Below are 22,984 nucleotides of genomic sequence, written 5' to 3' on the forward strand. Positions count from 1 at the left end.
CCATTTTTCTGCTTGTTTCTCCAATATAGAAGTCATGGCAGTTATCACATTGTATTTTATAAATAATGTTGGTGTGGTGTTTGTCAGTGTAGGTTTTACATAGTATAGACCTTAGTTTTGTGCCTGGTTTTTGAATAAATTTGGTATTAACTAGAATGTCATATTTTGTTACTAATTTTTGCCAAATGTTGGTTATTTTTCTGCTGATGTCAGGAATATATGGTATGCAGCAGTATATGGTTTCATGATTTTTTAAATCGTGGGGTATATTTACTTTTGTTAGTTAATTTTGCTTTTTGCTTAGGTGTGTGCATATAATGTTTTCTACAGGTTGTGGAGGAAACTTATTGATGTTGATGAAGTATTGGTTTATTTTGTCTAATTCATCATTAATTTTATCTGGTGAGCATAGTTTTATGGCTGTGTTTATTTGGTTTCTTAGTATGTTGAGTTTTTGCTTTGTGTTATGTGATGAGTCCCAAGGAATGTATAGTCCAGTATGGGTGATTTTTAGGTTGATTTCTGTTTTAAATTGTATTGGTTCTTGTAATTTTGAGGTTAAGAAATGATATTTGATTGCTTTCTTCTTATTCACATCTGAAGTTAATGTTGGGATGTATAGAGTTAATGTGAGCCTGACAATGACCAAAGAAGGTTGAAACATTGCTCGCTCCTCTACGTAGTTTTTTTCTCTACCCATACCAGCCGTTTTTACACATATATTTTTCTCTACAAGTGGGTTTTCATGTCATCATGGATTAAATATAATTTTTAGATTTCCTTGGCTTCTAGTAAGTATTTATGTATTACATATGCTGTGCAGCTTATTTTAATTCATCGACTATTAAAATATGGTTGACATAAGTTTTTCACAAATTTTAAAAAAGGTAAAGTTGTCACTACCACATTAAACACACTGTTTAACCTTCTTGATACAGGGTAGGTCAAAGTGCGTATGCCATGACTATTTTACACAGTTACATCCAAAAGTTATTTAAACTAATCTGTTATCAATGTATGTCAGTAAACTTGGCATTAACACATGGTTAATAATACAAGTTTTAATTTCTGTGCCTTAAAAGGATATTTAAATGAATTTCCAGTTTTCTACTTTATTTATCTTGTGAGACATCTTTGCTCCTAATTGCCTATTTTAGAATTTCTTTCCATCTCTATATTTTCTATGTTTCTGAGGTCCTAACTTTGTAAGTTAGATATCTGTAAACTAAAATGAAAACTTAACATTTGTCCTTTTTGCTTTAATAAGTTATATGCCATATAGTGAAACTGTCATGCTAGAACATGTTGTCATTAAAAAATGTGAATAAATATTAATGAAATTTACTATTGGAGTATTTATAATCAATAGAAAGAAACAGTTTTAAGTTACTGCATTTCTGATGCAGTTAGCTTCTTTTTATGATCAGTTCTCAGTTATGCCCCCGGACCCTCCTAGTCAGGCGCGGCTGTGCCGCACTGTGGCGCCAGGCTATATACCTTTTCCTCTTTTTTTCATAAATGTCATTGGCATGCCTGATTATAGCTAATTGGCTACCTTGTTTGCACAGGATCCAGAGGGAAAAGCTTGTCTTTGCAACGATTTGCAGTAGCTACAGTTTTATTATGTCATTTTCTTTTGCACCCAAATTAAAGTTAACCATATATTACACTTATGCATCATTATGTTTTAAGTTATGTTTTTTAAATGTAACAGTGTCATTACCTTATTTCGGTTATAACGTTTTAAGACCCTTTTTAATTTTATTGGATTGTTTTACACTTATTTTCTAAACAAAGTTTTATATGTAATATTTCTATTTTTTACACTTCTTGCCCCACATTTTAATTTTGTTTGTTTCATATATGGTGTTCTTATATTTGTTTTGACTGTAAAAAGTATAACATTGAACTGTAAATATTTGTGTGCTACTTTTACAAACATCTGAAAATCAGATAAAATTTTAAAAGAAATGTTATAAGCTTAATCTTCTGAAGATAAATTCATTTTCAAATTACTTCTATATAGAAAATAACTTTTTTTTTTAAATTCACTATTAGCATATTGAATTGTTTTGGTGCATGTTATGATGATTTAAAATGAACTGTTGTTTTCTGTGTTTATTTATAAAGGTATGCCACTCTTATTAAATTTTTGTTTTGCAGTCTGTCAGGAGGATTCTGAATTAATACACACAGGGTAATAACCAGAAATTGGGGGGGGGGGGGGGGGTAGTTTGAGTGCTTGATGCAAGTGCTGCAGGTGGCAGCTGAACTTGTCTAAAAAGTTTGGGTCCATGGGGGGTTGTTTTAACCCCCTTGGCTACACCCCTGAATCCATATATTAATACATTGAAAAAGACGACATATATTCCAAGCTCTTCACTAATTGACATATGCATATATTTCCTGTTTTATCATTTATGTACATACATATTTTGAAATTAGTATCAGTATTTTTATACATTAGTATGGTGAAAAATAGAAAAGTACTTAGAAATTTAATTTTTGTTTTCTCTTAATTATCATATATGTTGCATCTGTCTTTTCATTGTAGGTCCAAAGAACTACATGAATGAACATTTTGGAAAGAAGATAAAGATAAAAAGTGGCAAACTTCACAAACTAAGCAGTAGTGATCTGTGTGACAAAACATCGTCATCAGAGAAAGATTTAAAACAAAATGTTCTGAAGAGTGTGGATAAAATTTTCAATTGTATTGAGTGTGGTAAAGATTTTGACAGGAAAAGTATATTACAAAAGCATGAGAAAGTACACAGTAGGATGAAACCATACAATTGTGTAGTGTGTAACAAAACATTTGTAACAAATTGCCACCTAATAATACACCAGAGGATACATACTGGGGAGAAACCATACAGTTGTGAGGTATGTGAGAAAGAATTTGGCACCAACAGTTACCTAAAAATACATCAGCGAATACACACAGGAGAGAAACCATACAGTTGTGTTGTGTGTGGCAAGAAATTTGGATCTAATAGTGGCTTAAAGATTCATGAGAAAGTACATACTGGAGAGAAACCATACAGATGCATGATATGTGGAAAAGAATTTGGAACAAGTAGTGACCTAAAGAAACATGAAAGAGTACATACGAGGGAGAAACCGTACAGTTGTAGTTTTTGTGACAGGAAATACACATATTCATGTTCTTTAAAAAGACATGAGAATACTCACAGCTGAGGTAAACTGTGGAGTTGTGAAATTTTGTAAATGAATAAGTTGTTAGAGAAAGCCTTAAACATACTGAGAAGAAATATATTTTTGTAGTGTTTGGCAAAGATTTTTCTATACAAAATATTTAAAGAAATATCTGTATGTTTATATGTGTATGTATATATATTAAAAAAAACTAAAAAAAACAACACATCAAAAGGAAGGATAATGCAAATCTTGTGCAGTATATCCAAACCTCAGATAAAATATAATTAAATGTAAATTCATGAAAGAGAGAAGAAAAACTGCAGTAACAATACAAACATCCAACACCAGGGCCTAAATCTTAAAGTGGGTCATTATGTAATTTGCCCTAGTTTTTAGAGGTACTGGTGGAAGTAAGACCCACATTACATTGAGGAATACAACATTATTCAGTTTAACCACAAAATCAGCTTCACAATTCAGAAAAATAGAATTAAACAGATTTAGATGCTCTAGCCAACAACATTCTCCATCTTTACCACCTTCCATTGTATCTTGGTGTTGGGTGTTTGTAATGTGGCTGCTTTTGCTCTTTTCTCTCTCTTTCTCATGAATTTACATTTAATTATATATAAATATTTGGATAAACTGAGTGAAGTTTTTGATCTGTGATAAAGAATTCATTAATTTCTTCTAATGTAAAATGATATAATTTATCATAATGAAAATCAGATTTCAGATTGTTTATTGTATTAAAGAATTCTCCAGTAATAACAATCTGAAATATTTGATTCATATTAGGGAGATATCCCTTATAATTATAGCATTTGTTACAGAAAGTTCACATTGTTCATTTCTAAGGAGACACCGGATTAGTGATACGGGAGAGAATAATGTGGATAAAACATCAGAGGAAATAACCATAAGAATTTTATACAGGTATGATACCTTTATAGATTTCAGGTTTTGACTGCAAAATGCTTAAGGTAATTGCAAATGTTACAAGTCACATTTTTTATGTGTGTGGCCAAGAACTTTGGAGGAGAATGTTTGTATTAACCATAACGTCACAAGCTGCAACTTCAATCCTGGCATTATCGGATGTATTTTCCAATTATTTGCATTTGAAATTTTTCGGTCATAAAAAGATTTGCAGTTAATTCTACTATATTAGCAGGATTAAGTTACTACATGATAGAAGTGAGGTAGGTTTATAGAACAAATTGTGCACCTTGAGATAAAATCTTGAAAGTTGACAAGATATTAGATAAATTTGGTTGTGGTTACAGATGAGTTAAAAAACATGGACTCTCCTTTCTCTAAATACAGTTGTGTTTATGGCATTTTTGTCAGTGTGCAATTGACATGGTATGCATTCATCTTTAATTTTGAAACTGACCATAGGCAGGGTAACTGGTTTGAAGCAATATTCAGCCCATACCAGCGGTTTTTAAATATATAATTTTCTCTACAAGTGGGCTTTCTCATCATCATGGAGGATCACTAATCAACATTGTATGCAAAGGACAAACAAATGCAGTTCAAGTCTAGCATCACAAACCTAATGAACTGGTACAAAATAACTAGTAAATGTAGTGTATTCTGAAAAAACTTGAAATTAATTAGATTATTTATAAGAAGTAGGTAATAATAATATTTTTAACTATGATTATTGAGAGATCAAGCCATATTTTTAATCTTCTGAACAAACTTGTTTAATACATGTATGTATACAATATATTTATGACACAGTGAAGTTGAGTATTTTGTTGTTCCATTTTGCTGTCTTACCAGGCATTAACTTTTTAATAGTTAAGAGTTAGTCCTACTATTAATTATCCTCTTGATGCTATAGCAACAGAGCAATCATATTTAAGCCTAATTCTGTATAAAATTTGTACAGTCCAAGTAAATTGATCTAAAGTAACTATTTTACTTTAAAAATAACTCAAGTAGGAAATTTGTAAGAAGGTAGGAAGAATACAGATGTGCTGTCAGGATTTTGTTGAGGGGAAGGGGGCGAGCTATTTGAATACCAAAATTTTCAGCATATTTTTATATTTATATAAAGCTATAGAAATTTGTATGCTTTAATAGTTTATTAGAAAAAACTCTAATGCTCAGTATGTTGCTAAAAGTGATATGTCGAGGAAGAAATTGAATAAAGTATTTTTTGCTTTATGTACTTTTGTAAATAGTTTCAACATCTATATTTTTAGCTAACTCGGGTATTAGGCTACACAATTCTAAATTTCTATTTCAGAAATGTGGAGTTGCAGTGGACTCTTTCAATAATCTTTTATTGATTCAGCTGATGTGTTTTCTTCATGTTACTGTTGCCTACATTGCCTTGGTAAACTTTCTACAATATCATTTTCTGCTGCAAAATTGAAAAGCCTTTTATGTAGTCTTTCAAAGGTATTATAAATATTTGATCTTTTGAAATACAAAACTTTAACTTTAATATATTAGTCTTTCCTTACTGCTTCTCAGAAAGTTTATTTTTTAAATAATTACCAAAATATAAACTTCTTGGCATGTATTGAGCATTGTGCAAACTGAATGTTGTGCACAAATAGGACAGTTTGAGGACATAAAAATTATTGTCCTAGATGCTGACTATCAAGGTTGCCTTCTTCATTCTATGGTGTTGGGTCATAAGCCTGTCCTTGGTAATCACTAATATTGATGAAATGCTTTATTTTCTCAGCAATAACTACACCTGTTATTCGTTTTAAAGGTGTAGTGTCAGTTTGCATTTCATGAATTATAGGTTTTTCCTCTGATTTCTTCAATTCAGCCGAAAGCAAAATCAGACCAAAAGAACTTCATTTTATTGAGGTAACTACATCTGTCATTTCGGAAAGCTGTAAAATCCTTTAAATCATTTAAAACAAATTTTCTTTTCAAGTCTAGTATCACTTGCAGTATTTCATCCTGGATATCAGTGTGTATATATTTAGAATTCTTTAGGTATGAAGTAAGATAGTTTTTTTTAAGATTCATCTTTTCAGCCAATAATTGTAAGATAGCAATAAAATTCCCTTATTTAAAGTTGGAAGTGTAGCAAAATCAGTTATACTGTTGTGTTGGATACCGTGCAAAGCATGTAAATCTTGAAAGAATCCTGCAGTTCCTTTTATTATTTGATTTATTTCATCTATATTTACATCAATTCTCATTGAAGGATTTTCACCCTGTTTTTGGAAGTTTATGGACTTTTGAACAATATTCTGATGACAATGTTTTGCTTCATGCTTGTGCAGGAGCTCACCAAACTTATTGTAATTCACAAATGAAACAGTCATCCTCCTGGGAAAATATCACTATAGTTTTCATTTAAATTCTCTGAAATGAGATAGTTTTACTTTTCTACAACTTTCTTTCCAGTTCTGTAGTTTACATTCTTCCTTTGGCTTCCAAACATGTGAGAGAAATCTTATTCTTTCAAGTTCAGTGAGGTCACTGTTTACTGCATGGGCAATATCTAATGAACTGTGGGATGCAGGTGATGATTAAGACAGAGCTTCATCTTCAGTTATCACTGTTTGATTCTCAGTGTAAATTATCACATTTAGCAATAGAATAAATCTGCCTGACTGATGTTGAAGTAGGCATTTCCTCTATTTATCTCTTTTAGAAGTACTTACCAATTTCCTTCTTGCCACGAGGCTTTTTAGAAGTCATTCTTGAAAGAGAAACAATTATGAAATGTATGCATTTTGAGAGAAATTAAAATTATTTTTATGAAATTAAGGATTAATTAAATAAAAGTTTATATATTTTATGTTATTTTATTAAATTCATAATTATGTTAGCAATGAAATATAAATATGATGTTTGAATCACTTAATGAGCTAAATGCATAGAATATATAATTATAGCATTTAATCTGATTCTGTTTTAAAGAATAAAAGTATTTTCATGATTATATTGAATTTTTATAAAGACAATATCATTACAAATGTTTTATGCACAAACTTCTATTGAACTTGGATAAAAGCTTGTCAACAATTATGGGAAACCAAAGCTCACTGCTCGTAAACTTTAAATGTTAATGAAATAAAGTACTTGCTAAAGCTACAGCAACGTGTGTGCAGTGAAGCATGTAATCATCACATGCATATGATATTAAAAGTAGTTAAAAGAATGTAATTTACCATTAACCTTGTTGCTTTTATTTCATTACTTTACATGACAAATGGAATAAGCCTTTAATTGGTAGTGATTATCTTTTAATTAAACAAATGATATAGATAGATATTTCTGCAGAAAAATGGCATGTTATTTTAAGTAGTAAATCAAGAAACACAATAATGTTAAAAGAAGCATAATTTTTTTAAATTTTTGCTTAAAGGGTGGAGCTCCTGAGAATATTAGTTGGACTCTAATCCACATTGGCCTTTCTCTCTTCCAATAAGTAAAGAAATGATGTAAGTGAAACAATCAATATGGAAGTGACCAAATTATACCATTTAATAAAGCAGTAATATTACTGGAATTCTTGATTCTTCAGTTGTTCTGAAATACTTTGAGTAGTTACTGTTCTCATCACCCCTCATTCTATAGTTTTACATGTAGGTAAATAAATGAATAAATGTAGGTAATGAATAAAATAATAAACACATCTCTGAACAGGGTTAGTGAAATCCCTTGGTCACAGTGAGGGCTCTGAATGGGCTATTTCACGCAGCAAGATCTTGTCCTTATCTCCTTATTTTCTAAAACATGTTCTTCCTGATCTCAGAAAGTAATATGCTGTAATCATGATTTATAAATGAGTCAGCAGTTAAGACTAAATGGAACAAAAGTACTTTTGGATTGAACTCTGAAAAAATAACTTCTTTAGTCACAGTATCAAAACTATTCTTAAACATGTTTTGTGGTACTAATAAATAAAACTCGAAACAACAGGCATTACTCCAAACCTATAGCTTCGAAAGAAAGTGTACAAAATTAAAGTTATCAAGAAAAGCAAGGCAGAGAAGTAAAACAGTAAACCTTTATTAACAAACATTATTTATTTTATGTTTATATCCACAATTACTTGTATGCCTCCAAACTGACTAAACATAGTTTTATAAATTTTACCATTCAATAGATGGGGGGGGGGATTCCTCACAAAACAAAGATAAATGAACTATGTCAGACAGATCATACATTTAAAACAACATACAGGTGCTAGAGTCAGAGAATAAACTCTCAAATTAAAATCAGTTCTGAAAATGAATCTGCTACAAACTAAAATATTGAAATTTCTCTCATTTTGGGTCTGTTTTATGTGGGAGAGCTTGGTCTTTTATACAAAACAACCTAAACAAACAGTCAGGCTGCTCCTTTCTCATATCTAACTCACTTGACCCAAGATGACTCTTGCTTGAGTACAGGTACAGTTCCTTATTAGAATACATGTCTGTTTTAATACACCATGGGGCCCAGCCTGGCCAGGTGGGTTAAGGCGTTTGACTTGTAATTCGAGGGTTGCAGGTTCGAATCCCCGTTGCATAAAACATGCTCACCATTTCAGCCATGGGGGCATTATAATGTGATGGTCAATTCCACTATTTTGTGGTAAAAGAGTTGGCAGTGAGTGGTGATGACTAGCTACCTTCCATATAGTCTTACACAGCAAAATTAGGGACAGCTAGTGCAGACAGCCCTCGTGTAGCCTTGCACGAAATTCAAAAACAAACAATAATACGTCATTAGTGAAATTGCAGTTATTGTTGCAAGAAAACATGCTTTATGATATCTGAAATGGATCTAGACTATTCTCAACTAAATTAAGGACAAGTAATTGTGCTTGCTTTATCAACTTTTTATGCTGAAAGAATTCAACATGTTTATTTATTAACTAAGGGAATAGGAAACGTATGGTACCATTATGTGCCACATTACTTGTGTCAGAGTTCTGTACTATATTCCAAGGAAGATGTTCTTTTGGCTTATAAAAACCTCAACATCATACCTCCCCACTTGGGTACCACCTACATACAAAGGGAGAGATAATACAGAGGCTTTACCAAACATGCTTATTTGTATGATTGCTGTAGTGTGTAATTTTTAGTGAGACTGTGATTAGATCAAAATAGGTTTGATTACATCCTGTTTACGAGGATGTAGAATAAATACACAAACACCTACAAAGTAAAAAAATTACTGATCATACCTGAACAAAGATATTTTGGTTGTAAAAGGGTAAAATACTTGCAGGTTTCAATCATATTTTGTTTATATCAAATTTCTAGTAAAAGTATGTTGTTACTTTTATGTAAAAATGCATCAAAATGATTGTTTGTTTGTATCTACAGCAATAAAAATGTTATATTTCTAGTGGATAGACAGATATACTTCTCTGCATAAAGTAATTGTTTCTTGTGTCTGCTTTTGAGATTTTGCACATGCCATTTCCTTGAGCACTTGCACTCAAAATTAACTTCATTCTAAGCTGAGGCAAGAATAATGTATATAGGTAATGCCCTTTCAGCCATGGGAGCTATATTATGTGAAGGTCAATCCCATTACATACATTTCTACAACTCAGAGAAAATGTTTACCTCTAAGTTCAAGAAATATGTTATTAAACAAAAGTTCCCTCTCTGCTTCACATCGCAATCAAAACATGGGATAGTGGTAACAGAAGAAAAAACAATTTTGGAACATGCCAAGAAGTAATTTTTTAAGGTACAATAAAACTAAGTTTCAGAGTACTGTGGAATGATGCCAAAAACAAAACACACATGGAATTTAAAACTTTATAATGTAAACAGCATGATTTCAGAATGTACACTCAAGGATCATTTTTACAGGTACACAAAAAGGTTTATTAACACATTTGACTAACAGTTCCATTTATTCTCATTTGTTAAGATTTACATCCAAAAATTAATTTTTTTTTCACTTAAATGGTCAAATAAATCAGATGATTTTCTTTAAAACTTCGTTATCCACAAAATTTCTTGGTCAGGAAATCCTTATAGGGTGGCCTGCAAGTCCCTACCCATCCATATATCTTATCTATCCAGTGTATCTGTGTGCTGTCCCTCATTCTCACTGCATAATATTACACAATGCCATGTTCTATGAGACATTTTCCTCAATATTAGCTTACATTGGCCATATTTCTCTGAAAAAAAAAAGAAAAATTTTATAATACATGCGTAATTGAATATAACGTATGGATGGGTAGGGACTTATGGGCCACCCTGTATATATATATATATAAAAATATGAGTACTGTCAACATTGCTTAGTATTTTATTTACACAAGTCATATTAAAGATTTCCTACTATTTAATATGGAAGATTTAGTCATAAATAATTATATAAAAACATTTTAATTATAAACTATGCACACACAAAATATGATTAAGGTATAATCCACAGTATTCTTTTGTATATCAGGCTACTTCAATCCCTAATGTAACCAAATTTTACTGTAAGATGATCATAATACTGTCTTTAGTAAATTACACCACACAACTACTATTTATGTTCCAACAAACAGCTAGGCAAGGTGTGCAGTGATGCTTTTTGTAGTTTATCTATTACACAAAATTGTGACAATCATCAGTTGTAATTATTACTGTTGAAATTTTACAGTTATTCTTGTAGAAGTTACTGCACAATTCGTTTGTCATTTTTAAGTGAAAATTTCACAAAGAGATTCAATAATGTTGGCAAACATGATAAAAGTTTTTGTAATTATACTAAGCTATAAATCCATTTCTTTTAATCAACAAATTATGATTTCATATCAAAATAATTCATAAATACATTACCTCTAAGCTTCTTTATAAAGTAAAAATCTAATAAACTACATGTTGAAAAGTGAATTATGCACAAAAGTACAGAAAATATAATTACTTGTATCTTCCTGTAATATCCTTACAACTTTACAAAACAATAAATAAACTTAAATGTCCTGTAATACTCCAGCTCTGAAGGTTCCAGGGAGAGGTTTTATAAACCTTAATCAATGACACAAAGCATAATAAAGAGAAACTAAACCTAATTTAAAGAGTAATGTGACTTGCTAGTACAAATTAACTTAAACAAAATTACCCTAAAATTTCCACAACTCAATTTATAAATACGTAAATGATTGAAATTTACAAAAGTTACCTGAGCCATGCCTACCATGATTATCGAATTCAGGATTTCTTGCTGTGCCAATAGGAAGCAAATAAACAAATGAGGATAGAAATATTGTCACAAACAGCTGACAAACATTACAAAGTATGTCTTTTGTAACATCTGGACAACTTTTTTTTCAAATGACTGGCTTATTTGGACTTAAATTGAGTTTGTACTGTGAAAATCTTTTCTTACAATAACCATATAATGTGTGTTTGTGTGTGAATACCCTGTCAGACGAGAGGTAAATTGTTTCTTCCCCATAATTAATTAAATCTTGCAGGTTTCAGTTAACATTACACAACATTGCTAGGTTTTTTCTATCCCATTAGTGTAAACCTATCAAGTTCTAATTTGTTTGCTACACACATTTTTATGCATGGTTCATTTCTACTAAAGATAACCCAACATTGTTTCAATAAGTTTTAACAGTGTAAAATTTTCTATAACAGCAATTTTGTTGTCGTGAGCATGCATCTACTTATAGCTTTCAAATACTTCTTAGGAAGTTGTTTTTTGCCAAATATTAGGGAAGTCCATTTTAAGGAGATAACTAATACTTAACAGTAAATTCTGTAATCATAACTGCTCCACAGTGTATGTTTTATGTTGTATCGTATAGCAATATTTCTTTTAAATGCTTTGCACAAGTTTAGTTTCTCTTCATGAACTTGCATTTCTAATTTCTCTTTCATTAAGTTGTTATGGTTGTGTGTAATGTGGAGAATTTTTCAGATTATTTTCCATCAACAATTATTACCACTGCTTTGCTTCTGAGATTTTAATATTGTTTGCAGTGAAGTATTCAAATGTTTTACTGCAACACCCAGAAAGCTTTCCACAAATGTTTTTGGATCAAGAATTAAAAAGGTAGATGTAAATATTTGCATCACTTGTAGGAAACAAATTATTTCCAGGTTCTTTAGAACACTCCTAAAATTTTCAGATCTAAATTTAAATGTAGTTAATTTAATATTCTTTTAAATTAAGTGTTTTTCTCAAAAGAAACTTCTCCACAGCTGTTGTTTGTGTATGTTGTTGAATCTGCAATTAAACACATGCATATATATACGATTTATGTTACTCTGTATATGATAAAGTACACAATATATTAATATCACCTTAAAAATATATACACATATATCTTAAACAATATAGATACCTGGAAAACTGATTGATACTGCTTGTTAATTTCCATCTTGTGGAAATGATATTTGAAAGTGTATTTTTCTGTATGTGATATACTGTATACTTTCAAATTATTCAAGAATTTATGTAGCATAATGAATAGCATTAAAATACATCAAAGAAGGAGATTTTATGGTATAAACAGATGTCAGAAAAAAATTTAAAAATACATTTCTGATATAAAGTGATTTTATCAGATCACTAACTTTCTTCCTGACAGAAACGAATGATGTCTCAATACTTCAGTGCATAGACAAGATAACATCAGGACATAGCAAAACTATTCCATCTATCTGTTGAAATAATCACCACTTCAAAGCTAAATGTTGTGAACTACTTCTAATTCTAGGTTTCAAGATAAGCTTACTATGCAAGAATTCAGTGTTGTTGACTAAAGTCATTAGCAATATATGTGTCAAAGAATAACAGCCTTTACTCTCTAACTTGTTCATTGGTACTGTAGTCATGTTTTATATGGGTTATGATTGAATCCTTAAAACAGACTACGTATACAAAAAAAAAGATGAAATTAGAGTAAATGTACAGATGAATGTAAGTAAATAATATCTTATGAGTGTGCAAAAACAATCTAATTATGAAGAAACAAATTAATATTTTTTAGTGATTTACCTAGTTTGTGGAAATGCTGTTGTCACATTTAAACTTAACCAACATAACACGTGTTATATTGATGAAATATAAAATAACATTTCTTCCCATCAAGGTTTCTAACATAATTCCCAAGAACTACTTAAAAATTAACTGCATATGTATGGGGTCAGTCTAATGGACCAATCCAGAAAAGCAGAAGGAATGTTGACTAATTCTAAATCTACCATGTTTATTTACATGAAATGTAGGAACTTTTAGTAAAATATACAAGTCTGTTGTGTACAAAAACCAGATATATTACAAAAGTATTTACATTCAAGATATCCGTGAACTGAAAAAGTCAGTTTCACTCGGAATCAGACATGCCAAAGCAATGTTAATTGACGTACCTGCTAGAACCTACCAAATACACACAGTGTTTTCATCCTCCCTTTGTACTGTATCAGATATTTCACTACTTCAACCATGAACTGTTGCGAAGTCAGAAATATGTGGTAAAATGAATAATATAACTAAATACCATGTTTAATGATATTGTGTAAAAATTCATGGCATGGTATTTAGTTATCACACTTTTTAATCCCCACCCTTGCACTTAGGGTTAGCTTATGAAGTTTTATTTTCATAGTTCTCTGCAACCAATGACAGTACTTGTTGAAATTAATGCAAATCATTATTCAAGTAAACAATTCTGCAAGCTGTTTCTATTTGAAAACAAGAACTAGGAACTAATACTGTCATAAGGGTCACATTATTATACATATTAAAATTACTTTTGTTCTCCTCAAATATACCTATTATTGTTTCTTTAAATATTTTTAGTAGGAAAGTTTTCACCACATACACTGGTTTTCCCCTGTGTGTTAGTCCATAAGTTAACTTTTTAAAGCACAAGCCAACACTTTTTCAAACTTTTTGTATTTGATATAAACATTAGTGTTTGCTTTATAAACTAACAATACAAACATTATGCACAAAAAGGAATGATAAACCATCAACATTTATAATATTTGAATATTTCCACTGCAGTTAAAGGCACACAAGCTGGATACCTTTTAGACTGAAGAAAACCAGAGTCCCACCACATAAATGATTAATATATTCCAATACAGGAACTTACTTAACATCCAATTCCATCACTTGGCTAACACAAGTTGTTACAATCTTGTAAAACCAACCAAAAATACTATTGTCCCACCCCTTATGGGGTATTCAAAGAATGACTAGGCTGCTGCGAAGCAATGCTGCTCAAATCAATCAAATATCAAAACATATGAACCCGGCCAGTGCAGCAAATTGAACTAATAAGACTTCCTCTGTCTAGAAGATTTGTTGCCAAATCTGACTTTTTTATTTATCTATTTATAATACAATAATTCTAACAATAATAAAAATATTTTTTTTACAATATACAAAATTATTACAATGTAATATAACAAAGTTACTTACTTAGTATTAAAAAAAAACAAGTAGAAGTAAACAAATTTCAACATAACTTTTCCAAAATAGCAGAAATAATATATCTAATACCATTTACTGCTCTCATATCTAACAGTAAATTTTTAAATTCCCAGTTAAGATAATTTTTAGGAAAATATTTCTTATATAGTCATAATTTTTACAATATAGAATTATATGTTCTTGTGTTCCCATCTCTCCACAAACATAAACTAGATTTTCTATGAAATCTCGCTTGATAATCTGGGAAAACCTCATAATTTGTTAAGATTTGATTCATATAAAAATCTCCTTTGCATCTGTTAAAATTTACTTTATTAAAATATTTATAAGTAAATCTTCCAACGTAGGGGTTGTCCCACATTTGCTGCCAATTAATCAATAATTCATTATTTAATTTTGTTTTAATTTGTTTCTTACTATAGCCAAATTCAGTATCAATGTCCATTTTATCTGTGGCTTCCTAAGCCTTAAGATCCACTATTTCATTATAAATGATCCCAATGAGGGCTTTAACCCAAACAAAAGTAATAAAGATTATTGTAAGTTATATATTCTTTGATTCTATTATCTAAATAATTATTATCTTTTTATTATTTAAGTGCCATTAATGATGACCTTGAATCAGAATAAATCGCAGCTTCATAAATATCATTTACCATAAAATCAAGTCTTAAAAATTGCAAAAATTTCATCCATAAATACTGTATTATCATTCAACCTAAACATGCTTTCATTTTTAATTTCATCATTATAAATATATATATAGCACACCCAACTTTATTATTAATTTTTGAACCATCTGTATAAAATTTATTACTAAACTGTTTTAAATCTTCATCATAGTACCAATTAAAACTGTGATTAATCCAAGGAGCTAAATTTAGCTCCATTAGAATTTCAGTATTTTCTGATCCAATTACCTCATCTTCTATTTTAACATTTTGTTTAAGATAAAACAGTTCGTATAACTTAACACCAACTTCTCGTGTTAGATCTAAAAGGGGAATCCCTGTTAAAGTATTAAGTGTTAAACTGGCTACAGTTTTATAGGTCTTTGCAATCAGTCATATTGTAATTCTTTGAATTTGCAAAATTTTATTTTTAATCCTTTCTGATTGTTCAAACCAGATCTCATATCTGTATGTTATTTTGTCTATACCTAATTTATAAATATCTTTCAAAATTTTTGGTTTCAGGCCCCAAGTGGCTCTTGAAATCTGCTTTACTTTTTAAATAATATTAACTATTTTGCTTTTAACATAATTAAGATGTGATAACCAATTTAGTTTCATATCAATTATAATACCCAAGTATTTCAGTTCTTTTATTACTAATAGTAATTGTCAGTACATGCGTAATATTCTTGCCTTTATAAATTAAAATGAAATTTGATTTATCTATATTAAGTTGTAAATTACTGTCTAAAATCCAATTGTTGACCTTATTTAATATGTCCTCAGCCAATGACGTAAATAAATATGAAGCTTTTGCTTGAATTAAAATAATTTTGTCATAAGCAAATGCTTTTATGTACGTGTTATTCGTACTCTTTAATTTTAGCATTCTATCAATGTAAAGGTTCCTCAAAATAGGACCCAAACTAGATTCTTGTGGAATCCCTTATTATATTTCTTACTTGTACTTTCCAAATTGATACAAGTTAATAAATTTAAACTTAATTCGGGAAAGTATGGATTTAAAGAACATATAAGACCTACAATTTGTTATAATTGTGGAAAATTTGGACATCTTGCCAAATATTATAAAAATGTTGCAATTTGTTTAAAATGTGAACAAGAGGGACACCAATCTAAAGACTGAAAAATCAGCATATTGTGTAAATTGTTTCAATCATAAAAAATTTAATACAGAATTCTATGTGAATCATTCTTGTATGGATTCTGTTTGTAGGATTTACCATAAGGAAATTGATCGTATAATTTCACGTATTGACTATGGCTAGTGTTTCAAATTTTTTTCTTTTTGTTACTCACATTAATTTGGCAGTGGTGCAAAAAGCCAATCTGCAACTCAATCATGACATCCTACAAAGAAGTATGGATATTATTTCCATAAATGAACCCTATTATTTTAAGCAAAATATAGCTCATTTTTCTCAAAGTATGAGAATTGCTTTATTTTGTACAAACAATTTGGTTTGTATCAGAATTACTTATGGAAATCTTAACATGATTGTGACTAGTATCTATTGCTTCCCATTGGGAGTCATTGATGATGACCTTAATAGGTTACAAAACCTTATTAGAAAATATAATAATGAAATTATTTTAATACTAGGTGACTTCAATGCTCAGTCGGAAGCTTGGGGCCAGAGGCCGCTTGATGATAGGGGGTTCTCGGTCACTAATTTTATGGATCCAAATGAATTTATATTACTTAATAATTCGGATTCTATACCAACTTTCCCCTCAATTAGAAGGGAAAGCTGGATTGATTTGGCCATGAAAAGTATAATAATGAATTTTATATTCATTTTCAAGTAACTGATTGCATTACTGATAGTGATCATAATATGCTAGAATTGCATTTTTCAAACTTTGATATAAAAATAAATAACAGTGAATTTACAAATATTAATAAACTTAATTGGTTGGATCTGAAAATAGAAATAAGAATATATAAATGAGATTAAAGATGAGGTAATCAATAAAGATAATATTGATAATTATTTATTAAAAATTACTCAAAAACTTTTTTTGTTTAAACAATTCAAGGAATAAAAATAACAAAGGATTCTTGATACAAACAAGCTCACTGGTGGAATAATAAGCTAAGGATCTTCAGAAGTAAAGTGAGAGCTTTACAGAGAAGAGTTCAAATGACTAAAGATACTAATTTTAGACAATATTACAAATTGGAATATAGGAAACATCAAGCAAAATACTAAAAAATGTTAATTATTTTTATTAAAAAAGATTCTTTACGAAATTTTATAACCAGTATTCCTGATGATAATACCTTTGGTATTCCATACAAAACCATTATGGATAAAAAGAAAAAATATTTACAGATTAATGAAATAAAGGATAAAGATGAGAACATTACAAAAAATAGAAATGAAGCTATTAATGAGATCCTTAATTTTCACTTTCCATGGGTGAACTATGATCAAGTGGCCTCTGGAATGGGTTTTTGCCATTGCAAAGATACAGGATAAAAGTGAGTGATTTGAATATAATGATGATAATATTACAGAATATGAAATTAATAAAGTTATCGGGGAGATGGAGAACAATAAAGCTCCTGGAGATGATAATTTAATGTTGCCTATTGTCAAAGAAATATATTTAGCTAACAAAAATTGGTTTATTAAAGTTTTAAATTTTTGTTATAATAATGGTATTTTTTCACTAATTTGGAAAAAAGCCAAGGTGATCCTCATCTGCAAAAAAGGTAGAGACATAATGCTTCCTAGTAGTTATATACCCATCTGCCTCTTGCCCATTTGAGGTAAAATATTTAACAATATCTTGAAATACAGATTGACCTACTTTAATGAGAAATTTAAATTAATTGATGATGCACAATATGGATTTAAGAGAAAGATCTACTCTTCATGCATTACAAACACTTAAAGATTATGTTCATGAAAGTATAAATAATAAGTGTATTAATCTCTTTGGATTTTAAAAACGCTTTTAATTCATGGACATTATGATTTTAATAAAATATTTAAACAATCTAAAAATATGTTTTAAGTTGATAATGATGATTTTATTCAAAATGGACAATCTTGTGATAAAGTAAATGTCTCACTTATGCAGAATAAACATCTTTATAAACTTTCAAATTTAATAACTGTAAACTTTGTAACTTATATAGGCTTCACAATTTAACCAATCACATTTTAAAACATAAATTTAATTATTTCACACAGGTAAATCATATCAAGATACTGAAACAAAATTGACATTGTTCCTTATTGTTTTCATTTTCCATGATATAATATGACTGCAAGCAAGTCAATAAATATGCTTTAATTTAAACTGAAGCATATTTGTATCAAAATATATTGTGGTATATTTTCTTTGATTACATTTGTTGATTATATTTATAGTATTGGTGAGCTTTGCCACCACTATTTTATAATGAAACATTGTAAATTCATACAATGTTAGTTGTCCAAAACTGTTGCTTCCTCCAGTATCTAATGTGAGCAAGAATTAAGTTGTCAACTGTAATAATTATTCTGATCCAATATACTATCATTAAACTTTAAGGCATGATGTTCTCCATTACAAAATAATAACTGCAATAAAGATAACCAAATGAAAACTCAGATTTTATGCATTATCTCTGTTCTGGACCTTTCAATATTTAGTAGAAAGTGAAATGCCAAGGGAAAAATAAATGATCACTTCTACCTTGAGTGTCAAAATTTCATTATGTTGAAACAGTACTAAATCTAATTCTTGAAAAGATGAAGAACAAAGCAGAAAAAGTTCTGTTACTCTCACATTTTGTCCTTGCTGAACAACTCAAAGTTTTGCCTCTTAAGTTATTTTGCCATACATGCATTAAATATGCAACTTAATCTTTGCAGTTAATTGTAATCACTTTAACTACATCAGAGGATACAAACTGTGTCCAACAAAACATCAGATGATAGACACAGAAGGTAAACATACATATTTTTTGCAGTGTATGTTTAAGAATTTGGATGCACTACTAGCATAAAACATCACCAGAGAATACAAGCTGTAGATAAGATGTACAGGTATGATATTTGTCAACAACTGTGTAACTTTGGCATTTAACATCTTTAAAGTCAAATCCCCAAAAAGCCATAATTAAAAATAGTTGCTTCTTTTCAGGATGTACATATTGAGGTTTCTTAAAATACTTTTTAGTAAAAAATTCTTAGCCATACACTAGTTTATTTTGTAGTGATATTTTATGTAAAAAACACGTGCTAATTAATTTCACAAAAATACTTCACTATACTATGGTGGTGTGGGCCAAACAAAACAATGGGGTTGGGCTTTGCATATCTTAAGAATATCCTACAAAGTAGTTGGGTGGGTAAGAAAATTTTTAGGGTCGAAATAATCCTCCCTTCAGCACTGCACTTGATGTTAAATAATCGTTTTTCTTTATCCAGAAATGAAGAGTTTGTATAATGCTGTTAGTAGGAACTGGAATTCTGTTGTTTCTACTCAATTATTACCTTGTCTTGCATTTTCAAGTTGTCATCTGCTAGAAATTCCTTGATGGCACAAGTCTCTCGTTTCTCTTCAGTGTGAACCCTCTGATGAATTTTTAAATGACCATTTCTCCTAAATTCTTTTCTACATACAACACAACTGTATGGTTTCTCTCCAGTGTGTATCCTCTCATGCACCCTCAAGTTACTACTTGTTCTAAACTTCTTGTTACAGAAAGAACAGCTGTATGGTTTCTCCCCAGTATGTACCTTCTCATGTATCTCTAAGGCATTACTTGTTCCAAACTCCTTCCCACACACTGCACAACTGTACGGTTTCTTTCCAGTGTGAATCTGTTGATGAGTTTTTAATTGATCACTTCTTCCAAATTCTTTACCACACACTACACAACTGTATGGTTTCTCTCCAGAGTGTATTCTCTCATGCACCTTCAAGTTACTACTTGTTCCAAATTTCTTACTACACAGGGCACAACTGTATGGTTTCTCCCCAGTATGTACCTTCTCATGCATCTCTAAGCCATTACTTGTTCCAAATTCCTTCCCACATACAGCACACCTGTATGGTTTCTCTCCAGTGTGAATCTGTTGATGAATTTTTAAGTGACAATTCCTTCTAAACTGTTTTCCACACACTACACAACTGTATGGTTTTTTCTCCAGTGTGTATCCTCTCATGCACCTGCAAGCTACTGCTTGTAACAAATTTCTTATCACAATAAGCACAACTGTATGGTTTCTCTCCAGTGTGTATTCGTTGATGAACTTTAAGATAGTTATTTCTGCTAAATTCTTTTTTACACACAATACAACTGTATGGTTTCTCCCCAGTATGTATCCTCTCATGCACTTTCAAGTTACTAATTGTTACAAATTTTTTGTTACACAGAAGACAAGTGTGTAATTTATCTCCAATGTGTACTTTCTTGTGCATCTCCAAATCATTACTTGTACTAAACTCTCTGCTGCACACATCACAACTATATAGTTTTTCTCCACTATGAATCTGCTGATGAATTTTTAAGTGACATCTACTTCTAAAATCTTTTCCACAAATAACACAAATATATTTTTTCTCACTGTGTAACCTCTCATGTTTCCTAAGTGAACTATTACTTATAAATTTCTTACCACAAACACCACAAGTGTAAGGTTTGTCACCAGTGTGAATTCTCTCATGTATCTTCAAGCTGTTTTTACTTCCAATCTCCTTTCCACACATTTCACACTTGTACAGTTTCTCCCCTGAGTGTACTCTCTGATGTATTCTTAATTTACTGCTATTTATAAATTCTTTTCCACACACAACACAGCTGTATGAATTCTCCCCAGTATGTATCCTCTTGTGTATTTTTAGGTTACTATTTCTAGCATACTGATTTCCACATTTCAAACAGTTGTACTGTTTTAATCCAGCGTGTTTCTTCTGATCCCTTTTCAGAAGACTCTTTGTCTGAAAATATTTGCCACAGACTACACAACTGAAAGTGTTATTCTCATTATGTAGATTGCAATTTTGTTTTATGTGATTTTCCATTGGAAATATTTTTCTAGTCACATCACTGTTGCTTGGTTTCCGAGATCTGCCATTTTCTGGTTTTGTAAAAAGAAATTTCTTTCCATGATTGTTGCCGATGTAAGGCAATGGATCTATAACCAAAAGATAAATATAACAAATAAACTTACTAATAAACAGGGTATATATAAAACAAAACATGTTAAGTATGAATAATATAGATACCTGGAAGATGGAAAGATACTCATTTCATTTCCTACTGATAAAGATAGTTATGTAAAGAAATATTCCTGTAAATGATCCAAATTATGAAAGAAACAATGGAAACATTTTCTTCAGACAGATTCTGTTACAATGTACTAACGTTGGTGACATAAAAATAATGAATTACTGTTTTTAATGATACTATTTTCAATTATTTCAACTTGAAATATGGCCATGAATTTCTTTATTGTTAATTACAAAGCTACACAATGGATTTTCTGCACTCTGTTCACTACAGGAATTAAAACCCAATTTTTATCATTTTAAGTTGTTGATTTTTTGCCACCTGATGAGAACAGTTAATTAGTTGAACTCAGTCAACTGATATGCCTGACAATTTATCTACTATTATTTTCCTTTCACTTTCCTTACTCTAATTAGTTATAATCAAGAGATTATTTCTTTACTGCTACACAGTTTTGGAAAATTAAGTGATTTTTCTCCCATGTTTGTCTTTCATATATCTTTAGAGAATGTTTTTTACCGAAGTATTTGTCATCTGCTAGACAAGAAAGTAATTTATCTGCTACTGAGATTGTAATGTTATTTTAAAGTTTTCTCTCAAAAAATGTTTGGTCAAACACGTTGCTAATGTTATGTTTTTCTGACAGTTTTTGTATTTTAAGTAACTTCTTTCCAGAATGGTAATTTACATAAGCCTTTGGGTCTACTGTCACAGGATAGAGGTAACAATTACAATAATTAAGCAAAAACATTACATACAAGTTTTGTAACTTCCTAATTACATTTTATATTGTTTTACTTCAATAATCTCTAAAAGCACCAGACCAACTTAAAAATACACATTTCAAAAAAGGAAGATTTACCTTTCAAATACAATTTCTCCTGTATTATCAACAAACATGCAATTAAAATTTTGAATGCCCTTGACACATGACATAGCACGTGTCAACTTACCCATAGTTCTCCACTCTTCCTCCTCCCATGTGACTTATTGTACTTGTTTCTAGAAGACATATACAAGCTCTGCTTTCCCACCATAATCCAAATTTGTTTGCTGACTTAGCTTAATAATTTATTTTTCATTTGAGATCTCTCTATTCAACAGATATTTCAATTTGGTCCTCACTTTCACTCAATATGTACTTTTCCTTATTCTATTTATTACAACTACTGGATCAATAGAATCCAAAAGGAGCTGTAGAAATCATTTACTACATTGCTTTCCATGTTTCTTTGTAGTTTGAAAGAAAAGTGGAGATTTAAGACCTGTTTCAGCTCAATCTTTCACAGGATAAAAGTCATTTCAAATTTAAAAACACAAGAATATTATGGAGGTTTCTTTCATGATGTCAAGAGATGATAAAGATGGAAAGATAAAGAATGCTTTATCTTCCTGTCTCATGTCTTTCATCATCTCATCATTTTCTTCATTTTTGCCATCAAGGGCAGTTCAGTGTTCTTCAATTTGGTTTGGCCCCATACATTTAAAATAGTTTGAA

The 22,984-nt window shown here is 30.2% G+C and overlaps 2 protein-coding genes across 25 annotated transcripts in view; one reads left to right on the forward strand and one right to left on the reverse strand.

The window, feature by feature from the left end:
• Window positions 1–22,984, forward strand: part of LOC143230988 (uncharacterized) — a 72,598-nt gene that overhangs the window by 18,387 nt on the left and 31,227 nt on the right. For 6 of the 12 annotated variants that reach the window (XM_076465392.1, XM_076465384.1, XM_076465389.1 and 3 more), the window contains one exon: window positions 2,555–3,387. In XM_076465392.1, coding sequence (XP_076321507.1) covers window positions 2,555–3,201 — 647 coding nt within the window. In that variant the 3' untranslated portion in view covers window positions 3,202–3,387. Of the gene's footprint in view, window positions 1–2,554; window positions 3,388–3,995; window positions 5,334–5,422; window positions 6,048–22,984 lie in introns of those variants that run through there. The other 6 variants (XR_013016738.1, XM_076465388.1, XR_013016736.1 and 3 more) reach the window with 5 other exon arrangements.
• Window positions 8,148–22,984, reverse strand: part of LOC143230986 (uncharacterized) — a 36,444-nt gene continuing 21,607 nt past the window's right edge. For 8 of the 13 annotated variants that reach the window (XR_013016728.1, XR_013016735.1, XR_013016731.1 and 5 more), the window contains 2 exons: window positions 19,745–21,391; window positions 8,148–10,285 (listed from right to left, as the gene is read on the reverse strand). Coding sequence is in view for 5 of the 13 variants with exons in the window: in XM_076465379.1 (XP_076321494.1) it covers window positions 20,358–21,391 (1,034 nt within the window). In the remaining 8 variants the exon portion in view is untranslated. Of the gene's footprint in view, window positions 21,392–22,984 lie in introns of all 13 variants that reach the window. The other 5 variants (XM_076465379.1, XM_076465383.1, XM_076465382.1 and 2 more) reach the window with 2 other exon arrangements.

Source organism: Tachypleus tridentatus, chromosome 10 (assembly GCF_004210375.1).
Source record: "Tachypleus tridentatus isolate NWPU-2018 chromosome 10, ASM421037v1, whole genome shotgun sequence".
NCBI lineage: Eukaryota > Metazoa > Arthropoda > Merostomata > Xiphosura > Limulidae > Tachypleus > Tachypleus tridentatus.